The 17,677-nt window shown below is 37.5% G+C and overlaps 2 protein-coding genes and 1 long non-coding RNA gene across 3 annotated transcripts; all 3 read right to left on the bottom strand.

Annotated features, from left to right (window-relative positions):
* Positions 1-1,112: 1,112 nt before the first annotated feature.
* LOC145463605 (lactadherin-like) lies at positions 1,113-5,513 on the bottom strand. Its single transcript, XM_081447372.1, has 6 exons — positions 5,397-5,513; positions 4,557-4,888; positions 3,949-4,087; positions 3,191-3,519; positions 2,515-2,653; positions 1,113-1,296 (listed from the first exon to the last, which is right to left on the bottom strand). Exons 1-6 carry the CDS (start codon positions 5,443-5,445, stop codon positions 1,253-1,255), a joined length of 1,032 nt encoding a protein of 343 aa, XP_081303498.1. The 5' UTR covers positions 5,446-5,513; the 3' UTR covers positions 1,113-1,252.
* A 4,770-nt stretch (positions 5,514-10,283) lies between these two features.
* LOC145463996 (uncharacterized) lies at positions 10,284-11,732 on the bottom strand. The gene is made up of 3 exons (XR_014041382.1): positions 11,660-11,732; positions 11,496-11,552; positions 10,284-10,411 (listed from the first exon to the last, which is right to left on the bottom strand). It is a non-coding gene; the product is annotated as an uncharacterized LOC145463996 (long non-coding RNA).
* A 309-nt stretch (positions 11,733-12,041) lies between these two features.
* Positions 12,042-14,904, bottom strand: LOC145463603 (uncharacterized). Its single transcript, XM_081447371.1, has 8 exons — positions 14,898-14,904; positions 14,218-14,434; positions 13,712-13,953; positions 13,477-13,518; positions 13,174-13,215; positions 13,041-13,082; positions 12,656-12,697; positions 12,042-12,557 (listed from the first exon to the last, which is right to left on the bottom strand). The coding sequence occupies exons 1-8, from the start codon at positions 14,902-14,904 to the stop codon at positions 12,478-12,480; spliced, it is 714 nt and encodes a 237-aa protein (XP_081303497.1). The 3' UTR covers positions 12,042-12,477.
* Positions 14,905-17,677: the final 2,773 nt, after the last annotated feature.

Raw genomic sequence — 17,677 nt, 5'->3', positions numbered from 1 at the left:
ATACTTCGGTTAACTTTTAATACTGTGTGATAGCGTTAACCGACTTTTGAACAACTCGACCCAGTCTACTAAACTGTCGACCATCTATTGACGTCAGGGGTAAGGGGATTTTCCTTTCCTGTTTTTTTTCTTGTTTTGTTTTTTCTTTTCAACAGTGACAAAAAGGGGAATGTAAGAAGTTCAGTGAGACATGATTAGTAAGAAGAAAGAACAAACAGCTATATTTTGTCCCAAACAACGCAAAATCATAGCCAACACATCCAGACTGATGGCCAAGCTGAGTAAGACTATTTATACTAACTGCGAAGAATGAATTCTCGTTCTTCCAGACTTCCACTTGTGTTTCTATAGCACGAAAAATATTTTCCCATTCTTAAATTTCACCAACTTTCACCTCATTTTACGTCATCAAAATCTTAGCTCGACGTATGAAAGATATAATTGGACGGTATCTTTCACAGAGGTCTACACACGTAAGATTTTTCTCCTTGTAAGTGACTGAAGTTTATAATTGCGCCAATTTTCATTTGTTGCCATCAATTTTTCACAAACTGCAATGAATATTGGATGAATCGTGGGAATTACTGCGAGATTTAGCATTTAGATTTGGGAGCCTTTGGAAAAAAAGGGATTGAATAATTTCGGTATCTTTTTCAATGTTTGAACCCAGGGGTATCAGTAGTTCGTCTTGTGAGATCATCCGACGGAGGGTATTTCTGAAAAGAACTGTTGTCGGTGATTGACGTTTCGACAGCCTGAGCGGAAGTCATCTTCAGAGTCAAGTGAATAGTGTTTCTCGGTCGATTTTGTTATAATCCTGGTCCGTTGAATATTGATCGAGCAGTAGCAGATAGTAGATTGATTCATTTCAGTGGTCCTGAAGCAAGGAAAGCGAAAGAAATACCCTCAGTTAAGTAAATAGCTGGCCTCTTTTATTTCATTTAGACAAAACTACATGCATTTATTGAAGTTCATTTATTTACGAAGGCTAACCACCGCAACAGATTTGTAAACTGCTGATGCTATGAGTGTCTTTTTGAAGTGTAAAATGGGGTCCAGTTTTCCAAATGCACTACGGTGGTTCCTTGGCCTTTATCAAAGGTAAACTTATTAGCAATGTGTTTCTTCCAGTTTCCTGCATATGACAGCTAAAACACTCGACTAAATATCAGCGTTGCTATGCTAATATCACGCATTTTGGTATTTTTATAAGTTGGATAATAAGGCCAGTTATTTTTAATGCTACAGTGAGTTATGCTTGCTCACAGCTATATTCGGGCTCTTCTTTGAAGGATGCTATGGAGGGAGAACACAATATATGTATTATTAATATACATGCAAAGATTTCAGCATGCTTATTGTCTGAGAGCGCGTCAGTTAACCCCGAACAGTGTCGCAAGTTGAAATTAAATAAATTAATTAATTAGCCAATTAATTAAATATTTAGAGTGAAAGCCACATTTTCATCCGAGTCCTCTATCCTGGTAGAGTTGGAATTTGGGGGAGAATTATGTGGGGGAGGAAAACTGGAGTACCTGAAGAAAAACCTCGAAGCAAGGCGAGAGCCAACAACAAACTCAACCCACATATGGCACCGGGCCGGAATCGAACCCGCGAGCCACATTGCGGGTGGGAGGCAAGAACTTTCACCACTGCGTCATCCTTGCTCCCCTGAAATTGGGTGCAAAACGTTGAAATTGAGTGCAGAAAGTTGAAATTGAATTGCACGAATAGTATTAATAAGTAATCAAACGATTCTTTTTGTGCTATTTCGAATAAATATGCACCAGCAAATTTTTCAACGATTGCACTTGCACTCGCCATATGGGCTTGTGCAATTCGTTTTAGTCTGAAAATTTACTAGTGCTTATTTATTCCAAATTGCACGCGAAATAATTTGATTATCTGAACTACTAATATGTTGGTGAAACGTTTAAGAAACGAGTTCAAAAAGAGCACGGTTCTTGCCTCCCAAAGCAAAGAAAAGAATGTATTACTAGACAGTTGATAGCACTCAGTAAGATTTAGGAACGCAAGGTAAATATATATACTCTTTACAACTGAGAAAAAACCTGCTGTATGGGTCAACAATGAATCAAGGTACATGTATCAATTATTAATCCAAGACAAGTAATATAAAAAGAAATTCTTAGTAAACAGAGGCAAAAAGTAAAATCAAAATTCGGCGAGACGGGGGTCACTTAAATTCCCGTGTCTGGTTGGGTACAAACTTTTTGGCACTATATTTTTGTGCAATCAGTAAAGTACATCTGTGTTATTGCATATTTTGTTGTGCCCAATTAGCCATACAGCTGCATCTAAAGGTGCCACATTCCTGCCCTTGTTCATGGAGTTGTTGTTGTTTAGCGTTGATGGTTGTGCTTCTGTTTCTCTTCAATTAGAAGTTTCAAGAACGTTTCTGAGAATATTACGAGAACGCATATAAAAAAACCGAGATTAAAAATTTGGCATGGCGTCAAGGAGGTTAGTAAGTTTTAAAGGGCAGCAACTTACCTTCGGTTCCATAAGCCTCCACTCTGAGACAGTTCCAAGCATGTCGCTGGGTTGGATTAAAACGGAGGTACCTCGCAGTCACTATCACTGGTAACTTGTGTTGGTCAACTGTGTTGCTGTCGCCTTGCCTGTGAAATTCCTGTCAGTTGAGAGAGTTTTAAGATTGTAAGAGATCCTTTTTAGCTTATAACTAGTAAAACTATAAAAAAATAACTAGCCAAAATAAGATGGATTCACTGTTTACCCTTCAAATTGTCCTGAAAAGAGAGAATATGAAGGGTAGATAGTCAATACGTACCCCGAAATGGTCTTATTTCCAAATTAATCCCTCGGAAGTCCCAGGGTGGGGGGGGGGGGGGGGGGGCGCAGGAGGAATAGAAATAGCCAATCCTGTAGCGAGAATTTTAATCACGTGGACAGCCCAAGCAGCTTTACACGCATTGTCACCCTTCACCAAAACTTCCACACAAAGCCCGTGGTAATATTATCTGCGAAAGATTTGGTCAGTACGTGTCTAAAAACAGTTTGAGATATAGAGGAATTACCATTGGAAAAAGGCTTCTATGGGGGATTAACTCTCACTATTGCTTCTCTCTTTCTTGAAAATATACGTTATATATACCGAGTTGAAATTATAACTTTTATAGTTTTTATTAAAAACTGAAACAGATCTCACCACTTCTATGTCATTTGCATCCTTGTAAGGTGTCCAGGTTTGAGCATCTGATGAGGAAGACAGCTTGAAGGCTGTAACCCATTCATTACCATTTCTGTCTCCCTGAGTAGCAATAGCACACACAACAATAGTTTTTCCAAGATCAACCTGCAGCCAATCGTCATTTCTGCCGGTTTCTTTGGCACACCAGCCATCGCCCCTGTCACCATTGAGTCGACCATAAGCAGCCTGGTAACCATGGTTATACTGAGAAGACGCTGTCATCTGATTGTCGGGAATTTTGCCCTGGTCTGAAATTCCTACAGACTTGGTAAAGCAGTCGTCTGCTACTAATAAAATTGAATCATAGGGCTAGTTTCGTTCAAAATCGTTGAAAGTAGAAACATTGGTCTACCCTTAAAAATAGCAATCCTCCAAGCCTTCAATCAGAGTACTTTTCTCTTATTAACTAACTGCAATAAGTTCCTACTAATGTATGAAAAATGAACAAACGAGATGTTTTACAAAGAGAGTTTGTTTGCCTGTAGAGTTAAGGTTTTAAGTCTCCCACGCTAATTATTTGACTAATTACTCGGTGTTGTTTCTTTTTGTGTGTGTGTGTTTTTGTTTGTTTGTGAGTTTCTGGCTCATTGGAAGTCTCTTTCAGCAAGCTAAGTATCAGAGAGCATTTTGACTGTCACAATTTCTCAGAAAATTGAGATTCAAAATTTAGCAGAGCCGTAAGAAGGTTAGTAAGTTTTTTAAGGGTAGCAACTCACTTGCAACTCCATAAACTTCAACTCTAAGACAGTTCCAAGAATGTCGTTTGGTTGGATTAAAACGAAGGTATCTTGCAGAGACTGACACCGGTAACTTGTGTTGGTCAACTGTGTTGCTGTCGCCTTGCCTGTGAAATTCCTGCCAGTTAAGACAGCTTTGAGATTGTAAGCTGTCTCTCTGAAGAAACAGACTAACATGATACAAAATACCGAACGTGACCGTTTTGTACTACCTTCAACCTCGTGTGAAACGTATATATCGAACAGGAAAGACCATTTTTGACCACATTTTCCAAACACCTAGAAGAGAGTTGAAAATACTACTATACGCCTTGCATTTTTGTAGAGTTGTTTGCAAACGTGTTCAAACACGGTTTCCAGTGTTCAATATCATATCTTCTCAATCAAATCTTAAACTAAGGAGTAAACGGAGAAATAAGCCTAAGGATTAAGTTCGGATATCCAAACACCGCCATCGTAATGATTATGATGGACTGTTATTAACGAGTTTGAGAAATATGTATCATAGATCATGCTTAGAATGTAAACGGATGGAGAGTTCATGATGTGACTTATCATTGGCAAATATTTAGTGAAACACATCTCACCACTTCTGAGCTATTTGTATCCTTGTAAGGTGTCCAGCTGTTTCCATCAGTTGAGTAAGACAGCTTGAAGGCTGTAACCCATTCATTACCATTTCTATCTCCTTGAGTGGCAATAGCACACACTTCGATCGTTTCCCCAAGATCAACCTGCAGCCAATCGTCACTTCTGCCGGCTTCTTTGGCACACCAGCCATCGCCCCTGTCACCATTGAGTCGACCATAAGCAGCCTGGTAACCATGGTTATACTGAGAGGACGCTGTCATCTGATTGTCGGGAATTTTGCCCTGGTTTGAAATTCCTACAGGCTTGGTATAGCAATCATCTGCTACTCCTGAAATTAAATTTCAGAGTTCAGAGTCATTGAAAGTGAATTAGTCTATCCTTAAAAATTCAGGATTTACACTACGAGTGGTATTGGAGTGGACAAACGCGTGGTTATTCTCTCAAACATGTGCGAGCCTTTAGGCAAGTAGAGATGGAAAGAATTTTCAAATATCAAATATCAAGAGTACTTGATTGCTCTAGCTTTCATGCTATTTTTCAGAAAACTACCAACACGCGCGCGTTAATTTGCGGAGAAATGCAAATTAAAAATGAACGATAAATTAGCCCGCTCTCAGTCAATCACAATTAAGTAATTTTCTCGATCGGTCATATTTTACTAATAGACTGCGAGCCGGAGATTTTTCAAAGCGAATACTTTTTCTACGGACTTATTGATTTATTGATTTATTTCAAGGTAGACGAGACTTCTTGCTTGCTTTCTTGCTTATAAGTAAATGCCGTGGCTCGAGAAAAGGAAAAATCTGTGTGAATCTAATTTGAATATTTCTCTTTACCTTGTGCGAGCTTTAGTAGGAGCAAGAACACACCAGTCTTCAAAGTCATGACTTGATCCTAGAAAGAAAACAAATATGTTTTATATTATTGCCAGTTGATTAACTAAGTATGCTGCAGTTAATTATGTTTTTTCAATTAACGTCCGGTATGTGGGGCGAATGCCAAAAAGTCGGCTGATGCATAAATTATTGATTCCAGTCATCGTTGCTATAATAATGGTTACCATGGCAAACTGTGAAACCTTTACAAGTAATTGCTCATTTGATTTTCAATATTTATATTTCATATTCATATTGGTACAGTTATCATTAGTTAAATTTGTACCATACGTTGAACATCGTAAATTCAATTTTCGATACGTTTATGTTAACGAGAAATAAAAGAACAACGAAACAGACAAAGATCGCGAAATGTTCGCCTCAAAACACAATATTCCGCGAATTTTCGGATTTTTTGTTCACAAATGTAAAAATTAAGGTAACGGGATAAATATTGTTATCTCTCCTCAGTGTTTTCGAATTATGAATGGTTCTCGTTTAAGAAAATCATGGCATAATCCATAAGTGTAAAGTTCAATTCAGACTTCGACGACGTTCGTTGATAGTTTCTTTAGAATAGAATCCGGCTTAAGTTTCTAACAAGAATTTAAAACTTCAGCCTTCTATGATCTGCATATCGTTATTCAACACTTGTCAATATTAGCGATAAAAATTTTATACAGCTGCCAATGTTACTGCTATTGTTAGTTCACCTGTTGGTTCCAATTTTTCTTGATTATAATTATTGCTTTTCTACAATCCCAAACTGACTGAAAAAGCTTTCAAATTAAAAGTCAAATCGACTATGAGAATAAAAGAAATTTTCAAAATAGTCTAGTTGAACAAGTGCGGTCCAGAGTTGAAATTTTCTTTGCCAGTACTCTCGTAGATTAAACGACAGAGTATAATTAAAAACACTTTCACGCATCTCAAAGACTTTTTTTCTCCACATCAAATTCGAACAGTAGAGTATTTTTACAGTATTTTTTTCAGTTTCTCTAAAATTTTGCAGTTTTTTCCTGCTAAATTCTACTGATTCCAAAAAACGTATCACTCTCTTTGAAGGCAACCTTGTTATTTCTGGCAAGTATTTGTTTGCCCTTTCAAATGAGATATGGTGATCTGCACTGCTTTAAAAACTTTGCCGGGGTATTGAATAAAGAATACAATGCGGTTGGTTATGCTTTTCTTGCTGGTGAAAGAAACTCCGTGTTTCAAAAGCTTTCGTGGGCGATTGCGAACAAATATGGCATTTAAAACCTGGACTATTCTTTATTTTTAGGCTTTCTAAGACTTAAGGGTGTTCGTAATCTTTGGACACCAGTTGGAAGCTCTCGAGAGCAAGGTAACAACGAGATTCAAACGAGAATCCATTGAAAATCGCCGGCGTTGTTCCCTACGAGATCTTCAAAGATTCTAACACGTTGCACGAGTTAAGGTATTATAACTGTCGTTCAACGTTTCTCGCTATAATCCTTGAGAATTGATTTTTCTCGGATGTAAACTTAACATGGGCATTCGGTCAATCACTAGCGCATCTAGGATAATGGCATCAAGAAAATTGCTAAACTAAAGAGTTTAAGGTTGCTCGTCGCAGAGAAAAAAATTTCGGACACTAAGTAGCGTTTGACTAACTTTGAACTGTGGTCTCAAACCTGCCATACCTGAAATTAGTCTCGTGCTTAAAATTTGCGCTTAAAGAGGTAAAAGAGCAATTTTGCTTCAGTTGATTTGGCCAAGCATGCATAGAGCGACACTTAAGAAATTGTAGGACATTCAGTTATTTAGTCTCATCCTGGGGTTATTTTAAGAAGCAGTTCAATGCTGGTGGAAAGTGTTTCAATACCTACAACATACCTTCTTTTCTTCAGATTCCTCGTTCATTAGTCAGACAAGACTTGGGGCAATTAACAGCGATCGCAAGTATTTCTTTACACTTCAAATCCCCGTAATGTAAATAAAAGAATGTCGTCAACAGAATTACACCGTGGTAATGAACACGTTTCTATGGTTTGTTTGCTTTGGTTTTGGGCTCTTAGTTTGGAAAGAATAATTTTAATTAAAAACATAAGATTATACTGTTTAACTTGTGTTTCTTGATAGAATTGCAGCACTTTTAATCTTAGACCGTGAAACGTCGTAACAAGACCTGCCCTCAATCAAAAGCTTATTTCTCCGTGCCTCCTTCATAAATTACATTAGCCTATATTAGGCACCGAAAAGCAAATATTTGTTTAATCATAGCAAGCTATCGGGTATGCCAATATCAGAGACAAGAGCTTAATTAAAAGAGAACAAAAATGGCCGAAAGGTTACGTGCGCCCGCCAAGGTTGGAAAGCTTAATATGGCCCGCGAAACGAAATCGATACGAGTAACACTCATTCTCGCCCCCAGAGCTCACGATCCTTCTGGCCTGCGGCAGGAATCGAGAGCTCTGGCCGGACCAACACAGCGGTCAAACGCCTGCGCATGTGCCAGCAATGGAGCAACTAAAAGGCGACCAAAATATTTTCATGACATTGTTCTTTTCGTGGGTCATCGGCATCCTATAAATGACATTTTCCTCGTTATTTATATATTTGTTTATGTTTTAGCCAGTACAACGAGAGCTAACAGAAATAACTTGAGAGTTAAAAATTGTTCTACCTTCTGCTTGTTGCAGGTCTTTCTTTTCAGCGGTATGTATTTTCCGTGCTCCTTGAATTTTTTGTCCGCCTCGACTTTGCATTTAGTGCACCAGTTTTTCCCACGTTTGTAGTTTAAAAAAGATTTTCCCACCTGGTCAAAGACCGGGTACAGCCGGGCGGTTTGGGATCGGTATTTTGGTCTGCTATGCCCCCATGACGATGGACATGAACATCGTTTGTCGTTTCGATTCATCTCGTTCCTGTGCTTCAGACAAATCAAGGATCCGGATGGAATCCCCACAGTCCTTGCCAAAATTTTTCCAGCTCGTCTGAGCGAAGCCGAATCACTGCAATTGTCTTTTTCTTCTCCCATTTTTCCTTCTTTTACACATCGTTTGTCGTCCTTTTCCGGCGTCACGCATCGTATGATTAATAAAAACAAATAAAAATATACTACGCCTTCGGCTCGTAGCATGACACGGGTTTTAAGACTTGTAAACCTTTTTGGTAAAGCTCAAAACAAAATGGTAAATCAACAGAATACCGGTAACTTAATAAACTTTGTGTCTGGAAAGTCTTAAGTTTTCCTTTTACCTGCTTTCTTTTCCTTTTACAGATTTCTATGAACTTTTCAATTTTTTTTTCGTAAATTTTGCGTGACACTGGTTGTTTCCCATGTTTTCCTTTAAATTTTTGCGCGGGAAATTGGCGCGCGGCTGCCCAAAAATGTACCAATTTGCGCATGCCCGACGTTTGACCGCTGTGTTGGCCGGACCCGACTTTCTGAGCATGCGCAGAGTATTCGTTTCGTTTTCTCAGCTAATCAGATTTGCCAGATTTGACGGGAAGTCCGTGAATCGCGGACTTCCGGTGTTGGACCAGCCCAGAGCTCTCGATCCCTGCCGCAGGCCAGAAGAATCGTGGGCTCTGGGGACGAGAATAAGTAACACTAATTTTAAAACATTCCATTTTGATAGATATGAGATGCTTTTACTTTGCACGAAGAGGCTGCTTTTAAATGAGTTTTAAGGGAATAAAAGTGTAACGAATTATTGAAGGAAAGAAGGGCGGTAGTGCATGAGATGAAAAGAAGTCAGGAGGAATGGACCCGAACTTCCCGCTTCTGGTTTATATTCCGGGTTCTAGCTCCTTTATTAATCTCTATAGCGGCTTTAAAGTCCTTTCGTCACCCACCCCCGAATCTCCCGGGTTCTCGCCATCCTTTTGTTCCCCCTCCCACCTAGCTCTAACAAAATAACGGTGTTTTTTTCTGTATTAATTCACATGCGCAGTGCTAACAAATTTCAAGACGCCACCTGTCATGTCTGGTAAAGCGTTTGATCTAAGTCACCAATATCTTGTTTCAAAGGAAATGGCGCAAAAGCGTAGCTGAGCTCATCACCAGTTCACGGCGGTGAGTAAGTACGCAAAAATCTCAGGTGTGCAATGATGCAGAAACTTGAATTATTCGTGTTGGTGAAGGAACTTTGTAAATTAGTGCCAAATTGCACTTTGCTAGACTCAAGAAGATTAATTCATGTCGTATATGTTTATTTTTTCTGGTTAGTACAATTTTTACATATCCGCGTATCCGCATGTTGCATTTGCATGGTTTTGTAAAATGTGTCTAATCCTATAACGCCGCGTGCGAGCCTATATGGTTTATTAAGGTAACGAGTAAATGCAATTATCATTGAATCAGTACTTGCCAAACATTAAGCGTTTAATTAGTATATAGATCGAGGGTAGATTGCAATGTTTTCCTGGTGATAACTAAAACCACGTGACCAGAAATACTACATACAGTCAGTCAACAGTAGAGAGACTACTATGATGAGCTGACATCGAAAGGAATGTAAATAAACGTGCTGTGTTTGGGGAAGATTTCTGAGCTTAGTGGAAAAGAGGTGCCAAAGTACAGGCTAAGGGTGAAACTTCAATGTTAAAGGAATTGTGTCATCGGTGTTTGCACCTGTGAGTGACCAGTTTCAAATCCGTATTGCTGCGACATGCGTATGTCGGCTTTTGCTTATGCTTGTGCGCTAGTAAGAACCAGCCTTTTCTCAATTGGACGCAATGCACCTCTATGTAAATAGTTCACCCATGAATTCAAATCTTAAATGATAGCCGGATCGTTTAAAACAAAGGCAATGAGAGATACTCTTTCTGTTACAACTGCATGACTTTATTTCATTTAATTTGTGCACTTTCTTACTCAGTCATCAAAGCACATACAGTCATTGTAAAAGACTTAATTGATTACTCCTCACACTCGTCCTCTTCTTCTATCGGTAAGGTGATTGGCTGCTTCGTAGTGGCCACTGGTGGAGGCGACGGTGGTGGTCCTGCTGTTGATATAAAGCGCAGAACTACTTCTTTAAAAGTTATCTTTAAAAATATGAGTGAAGTATTTAAAATATATATTCATCAAACTAATCTGAACAGTACTGAACAAGGCTATGACAGTAGAAAAAGGCTCAAAAGTCTAATTAATCGTTCAGCCTGCAATTTTAAAAAGGTGATGAAATAATTTTGAAACACGAAACATATTAAAACAAATGTAACGATAAGTAACTTAGCGAACTCAGTGAAAAGTGGGTTGTAACATACAACATAGATACGAGATGGCTAGTTATCGTTATTTTATGTGGTTGAGTCCGTTAAAGACCATGGGCGCAAATTAAATTACATCATATGAAATTAAATCAAATCAAATCAAATTAAATTAGGTCATATGCTAACGGTAGCTGGTTCGGATATCTCATCTCAGTTAATTAGCGTGGATTTTTGCGACTGTATTTCTCCGTTTTCTCCTTAGTTCTAGTTTCGCGGTCGAGAAGATATTTCACTCAAGACAGTGTTTGACCATATTTCCAACCACCTCGAATTTCGTTTACAATATTCCGCAACGCATTTTCTCCTCCCTACTCGGCGTTTTGATCCATGTCTTGTATATATTACTTCGAATCAATTGAAGGAAACTTCAAAATAGTAGTCGACAATCATCTCAGACATGTTAAAAGTGGTCGAATTTCGCCCGAGGTCTTCAGAAGAGAGCAGAAGATCAGTAATTAGACGTCGAAAATTGACAAAGATGACGACTACTGGCAAGATTAAGGCCAAACTTTAGAAAAAAAAAAAAAACGAAGAGGATGACCTGGATCTACAGAGTTCCCTAAATTGTCGGATTAGTTATTGCCCAGGTTCGGATTTTTGTTCGTAACAACCAATCAGACACCATACAACGATCTTTGGGGGGTTACGTCATCGACATGGAAATTTTGTGGGCCAGTCTCAGACATTCATGTGGGGAAAAATCGAGAGGATGAAGAATTAACTGTGCGCGCCAAGAAAAAAGAAATACATTACTCCGGGTTAGTAACAAGTATACTTGCCAATTAGGTTAAGTAAAACATTTTAAGTAATTTTTACCTATTGTAGGTGACTCTGTTGTAGGTGACTGTGTTGTAGCTGGCCCAGTAGGTGTTTCTGTTGACATAACCACAAACATGCTTAAAGAAAAGTTAATGAAAAAAGTAGCGCTTGAAATTTAGCTAAAATTACAAGGAGTGATTCGAAAATGACAGTTATTTTACCCTTAAAAGGTGGCGTTGTCGATGTTGGTAGTGTTGTTGTTTCTGTGGGCAGAATTACGAACATATTTTGAAACTAGCCTAAGAATTAGAAAGGACAATCAGTAGACTACATATTTTACCGTTGTTAAATGGCTTAGTGGAAGGTGACATAGTTGATGGTCCTTATTGCAAAATCACAAACTGGGTTTTGGAAACGAATCTCACGACAAACTAATTTTATTTCTCAAACTCATTTATAATTCATGCAGTTTAAACAAAGGAAATCGTGACTATGTCGGGTTTTTTCATATCTGATATTAATTAGCATAGATTTTTACGATTTTATTTCTTCGTTTTCTCCTTACTTTTAGTTTCAATTGAGAAGGTATATCAAGCACACAGGAGAGTGCTTGACCACGTTTCCAAACACCTAGAAGTTCGTCAAAAATACTGCGCTGCGCGCCGTATTTTCAACTATCTTCTTGGTGTTTCGAAATGTGGTCAAACACGGTCTTTCGTGTTTGATATACTACCTCAAGCACACTGGGGAAAACTGTTTGAAAAATACCATAAGTGAGAGTTTGGTTACCTTTTGTTGGAGGCTGGCTTGTGGGTGGCATAGTTGATGGTGCTGTTGGCAAAATTGTAAAACATGTTATTTGGAAATTAATATAAGGACAAGCTAAATTTGATTCAAGAAGAAAGAAAAACAAACATCGGTTATTTTACCCTTGGTTGGTGGCTGGGTTGTTGGTGGCATAGTTGATGGTGTTGTTAACAAAATTGTAAAACATGTTATATGGAAACTAGTACAGCAACAAACTCAATTTACTGCTAATTCAAGAAGAAAAGAAAAAAAAAACATCAGTTATTTTACTCTTGGTTGGAGGTTGCGTTGTGGGTGCCATAGTTGATGGTGCTGTTGACAAAATTGTAAAACTTGTTATTTGGAAACCAATATAGCAACAAGCTAAATTTAATCCAAGAACAGAAGAAAAAAAATATCAATCATTTTACCCTTGGTTGGAGGCTGGGTTGTGGCTGGCATAGTTGATGGTCCTGTTGACATAATTATAAAACGTGTTGTATAGGTTACCAAGTGATTTTGAGTACGATTTGAAGTACATTACCACAAGTAAATCTTTCAGACTAAATCTGAAGCCTTTTAAAAATCTATAAGTGCTTATTTATTCCAAATTGCGCGAGAATTTGATTACTTGTCACTAATACACATGCAATTTAATTTCAACTTTCTGCACTGTTTGGGATTTTGATGTTGTGTCAGCCGATCAGCATGCTGACATTTTTGCATATTTTATTTCGCTTTGGAAACAAATGTAACAACAAGCTAGTTTTACTTCTACCTCTAGAAGAAATGCAAAGCAAATATCAGTCAATTTACCCTGGGTTGGTGGCTGCGTTGAGGGTGACATAATTGATGGTCCTGTTAGCAAAAAAAGAATGTTTTAGAAAGTATCTCGCAGCGCGCAAAATCAATTCTAGGTGAAATAGAAAAACAAATTCAGTTAATTTACCCTCGGTAGGTGGTTTTGTTGAAGGCGGCATAGTTGATGGCTCTATTGACAAAATCACGGAAAAACATTTTAATAATATAGTCGAAAAAAAACGATTATTGTAATTTCATTAATTATCCAAGAAGAACCATTACTGTTAGTTATTTTACCCTTGGTTGGTGGTTTTGTTGAAGGTGGCATGGTTGATGGTGCTGTTGACGAAATCAAAAGCACGTACGTTTAGAGAGATTAATGATTTATATACTAATACCCTAATTTTACTTGCAATTCAGGGAGAAACGAAAAAAATGTCAGATGTTTTACCCGTGGTAGGTTGTTTAGTCGATGGTGGCATAGTTGATGGTGCTGTTGATTGAATTACATGCAACAAAAATCAGAAATTAATCTAAAAATACGCTTGTTTTATCTCCAATTAAGGGAAAGATGAAAAACGTCAGCTATTTTACCTTTCGTGGGTGGCTGGTGGCATAGTATTGTTAGTATCAATCAGGGTCAAACTCTCGGGACATTTTCCTAGTAGGTGCTCAAATTCGCTTACGTTTATGTTTAATTTTGTAGACATACAGAGCCAGTGGGCCTCCAACGCATAGTCGGGAGTCGTTGCGCTTCTCATCACAAGCCTCGAAAACACAATCATCTTTCTTAACCATTGTGCATCTCCCAGACGGACCGTGTACACTATAATCAGCATTCATTTCGCCCCAACACTCTCCATAGTTCTCGGTGCCAAAATAGTCGAAGTTCTTTTGTTCTGCCTTTGCTGCGCACTCGCAAGTAAACCTATATGATCAGACAAACATAGCTTCGTTTCATTAAAGATGACCGTAACGAAAAACTTCAACGTTTCAATTTTTTCTGGCTGAAACAACAACAAAAAAAACGTTTACTCTGAAGTTTTCCATCTTCATTTTTGCTTACTACGACAACAACAACACAACTGGCCGACAACAGGAACAACCACACATATTTTTCTTTCAAAGCAGGTTTAACGCGTTTCATACACAAATGTTTTGATATACCCATCAAATAACTTTTCACTTTTACCTGTCAATGAAGTTTGCCCAATCTTTCCAATTTATTCTCTCTCCAAAGTAAACCTTTGACTTGGGATCTCTTGCTGTAAGAAGAAGTTCAGGAAACGCCCTTGAGTCCGTTTTGTCTTTAAAACAACCAACCCCCTTGAATTTCAGCGAGCATTCCGGTTGACTTGACAAGGAACAGCCTGGCCTCGGAACTGAAACAATAAGTTGCAGTAGTAATGCTTAACTCATTAGTAATTCATCAACTTTAAAAAAAAACGAAATCATGACTGTGACGGTTTTGGATGCCTGGTGTTGACTAGCGTAGAGTTTTAGGATCTTGTGTCTCCGTATTTTTCCACTTTTGGTTTCGACTGAGAAGATATTTACTAGGAACAGTGTTTCACCACATTAAAAAGCCTCGAAGTTCGTCAAAAAAGTAGTACTCCGCTGTGCGTCATATTTTCGACTTTCTTCTCGATCGGCGTTTGGAAATGTGGTGAAACTTTTTCTTTCGTGTTTGATAAATTGCTTCAATATGGTTATCTTTCAGGAAAAAGTTGCAAAAGAAAGCTCACTAATTATACTTGTGACCGTTAAGTTAAAAAAAACATGAGTAATATGGAAATACAATGTACCGCAACGGAAACAAGTATCAAGTTCTTGAGAGATCTACCAAAACAGTCTCCGATTTGGTAACAATACTTAACATAATGACATTACATTGTGGATAAATGAAGTGACCTGTTTCATTGTTTGTTTTCACTAAAAGAAAATCTAAACTGACGAGCTGAGATATTATATAATGTTTGTATAGTTATCTCTGATATGATTCTTTCCGGAATGACTGGTATGGTTTTCTTTAAGGGATAATTAGGGAACCATTTGACCTGCTTATTTTATCTCTTCATTCTAAAGAATCCGCATATAGTTTCTTTCTAGTAAGGCAAAGATGTCTGTGACTTTCTTTTAGCTTAAGTTAAATATTCTTGTCTTTTAACGGGCTCCTTTAGCCATAATTATGACGACATCAGAGACCTGACCACAATATCTAGTACAACCTTCAGAAATTTAAGGTTGCTAAATTGTTCTTGCTGTTAACGAACTTGTTATTGTTAGGGCAAAACATAGCTTCCTAGGGAAATATTGAGCTTTGTGGGGGGTATTAACAGGGCCCAAAGGATGTGCCATGCTTAAGACGAAGAAAACTTGTAACTTTCAGTTTGAATGGTCAAAATTATGGACAATATTGCAACCGCTCACAGAATGACGTCGAGAGAGAGAAATTTTTTTTTTATTTGCAATAACACAAGGGAAACCAACGCTTACTTACAACACTAACTCTATTTACATTATACTGCTCTAATTATTTGCACTTTTAAATTACAATATTTAAACGACTTACACTACTAACAAATACAGTTACACGACTTACACAACTAAGACATACAGTGACGACAAGGGGCAAAGAAACGAGAGAGAAAAATTACTAAATTTATGGGTAACAGATAACGGGGTAATACAATCAAATCTACGTTTGGCAATGACAAAAGTCATGCGTTGCTTTGGATAATCACGAATACAAAGTTACCTGCTCTAATTGACTGCGGTGAAGGAGCTGAGGTTGATGCATCTGTCGACAAAAAGATTTGCCAAATTGAAAAAAAACATTACGCGATAGCACTTGAATTTTTCACGTTTTGGGAGAAAAATTAATAACGCGAAAAAAGGAACTTAATAAAGGTAGTAAGTAAAGGTAGTACGCGAAATCACAGACAATCACGGGTAATTATAAAATGAAATAGAAATGTTTTTCTCACAAATGCAAGAATGAAATCACTAGTTATTCTTTCGCACACTTCAAAATGTCACTAAAAAACAGGGTTTTTAAAGTTTGCCAGTGATTTGCTATTGTAATTTTTTTTCCCGTGAACCGCGTCTACCCAGCCAAATTTACAGACAAATGTATGGAAAATCAGAAAATTTAGCTGAGCGTCTTCTAGCCAAGCTACATCCTTCAAACTTGGTGAATGCAATATTCTACCTCGTATTTTAACGTTGCGATTCACAATTTGTGTAAATTTCAAGTTTGGAAAAAGTTATTTGCCATCGGATTCCCACAGAAACAGTTTAATTTCTGACCCCTTTGCCTATCCGTCAAGATGGCGTCGAAAACCGTGATAAGGTCCATTACGTTATAAAGGATATGAATGATGTATTCACCTCGTACAAGGCCCAGTAGGAACAAAAGTACAACAAACCTCAACACCATTTTAACTTACTCCTAGAAAAAAATGTGGAGAGAAGAACAATTACGTTGTATTATAGACTCACAAAATGCCCAGGGATTGTTCTTAGTCAGTGCAATTTTACGGAGATTTAGGAAAACCGATACTGTTTAGAACATCCTCAAGACTAGTAAGGTTAGAATAGCTGCAAAAAATATAGTTCATTCTAGAGTTAATAAGTGTTGTTAATTGAAGGCATTAAAAGAAAACTGAAGTTACTGAAATTTAGGGTATGGAAATCAAAGAAATACGAAAAAGGTTTCAAAAGTAACCAACTCACGACGCAGGTGTCCCCTGACAATTTGAGAAAAGGATGTGTTGAAAAACAGGTAGCCTATGTATTTGGAGTCAGAAAAATCTACAGGAAATCTGACTAAGTCACGTAAGTGTTTTTGAGAAAAGTACAAAGCCTGTAGAGAACAACAGCTACGTAGGTGTAGCAGACGTCAAATGTCAAATAAAATCTAAATAAATATATCACCAACGAGAATTAAGTTCTTTAAGATCCCATGTCCAAAACAAGGTCACGGTCGCCATAATTTCTATTGTCTTATCTTTATGAATTATTAGTGAGTTTGAGAAGTAAATAAGAATACTAAATTGTAAATCACTAGCAGTCAATAGCACATGTTGTTATTGATACACCTGCTATTAAAATGTCAAAATTAAAAATTACTTTAATTTAATGTCAATAGTATAGAATGAAGATGTGGAAAACTAAACGTTTGATATTTATCGAGAGTACTTAAGAATAAAACTTGCTTTTAAAACTGAATAATCAAACCAAACCAATAACAACTTAAACTTAGGTATATACTATAAGAGCTTTACATTAGGTCAGAATTATTGGGAACAGCTGAAAATGGACATTTATACAACAGATAAATTCCGCTAAGTAATTTAATTGAATTATCATGAACGAGTTAAGGACGATTTGAACCCAGTTTCAGATCTCAACCAGGTTTCAAGAATTCGGATTTAAGCAGAAAAATCTTACCTGCCCAGTGGTTATGCGTTCACTAGACTTTTATATGTTAGTAATTAACTCGATTTCCACATTATAACAGCAAACACTTGTTTATTATATTTCGGCGCACGAAATTTAGCTGAAACTATAATGCAAAAGCGATGACATTCAATCTAATGATTTTGTTTCATGTTTTGGTTCAAATAGTTCTTTGTGGATAAAAGGTTTTC

The sequence above is a fragment of the Orbicella franksi genome, chromosome 12 (assembly GCF_964199315.1).
Source record: "Orbicella franksi chromosome 12, jaOrbFran1.1, whole genome shotgun sequence".
In the NCBI taxonomy this organism is placed as follows: domain Eukaryota; kingdom Metazoa; phylum Cnidaria; class Anthozoa; order Scleractinia; family Merulinidae; genus Orbicella; species Orbicella franksi.
The sequence above is the reverse complement of the archived record's forward strand: the minus strand, read 5'-3'. Positions and strand labels throughout refer to the sequence as shown.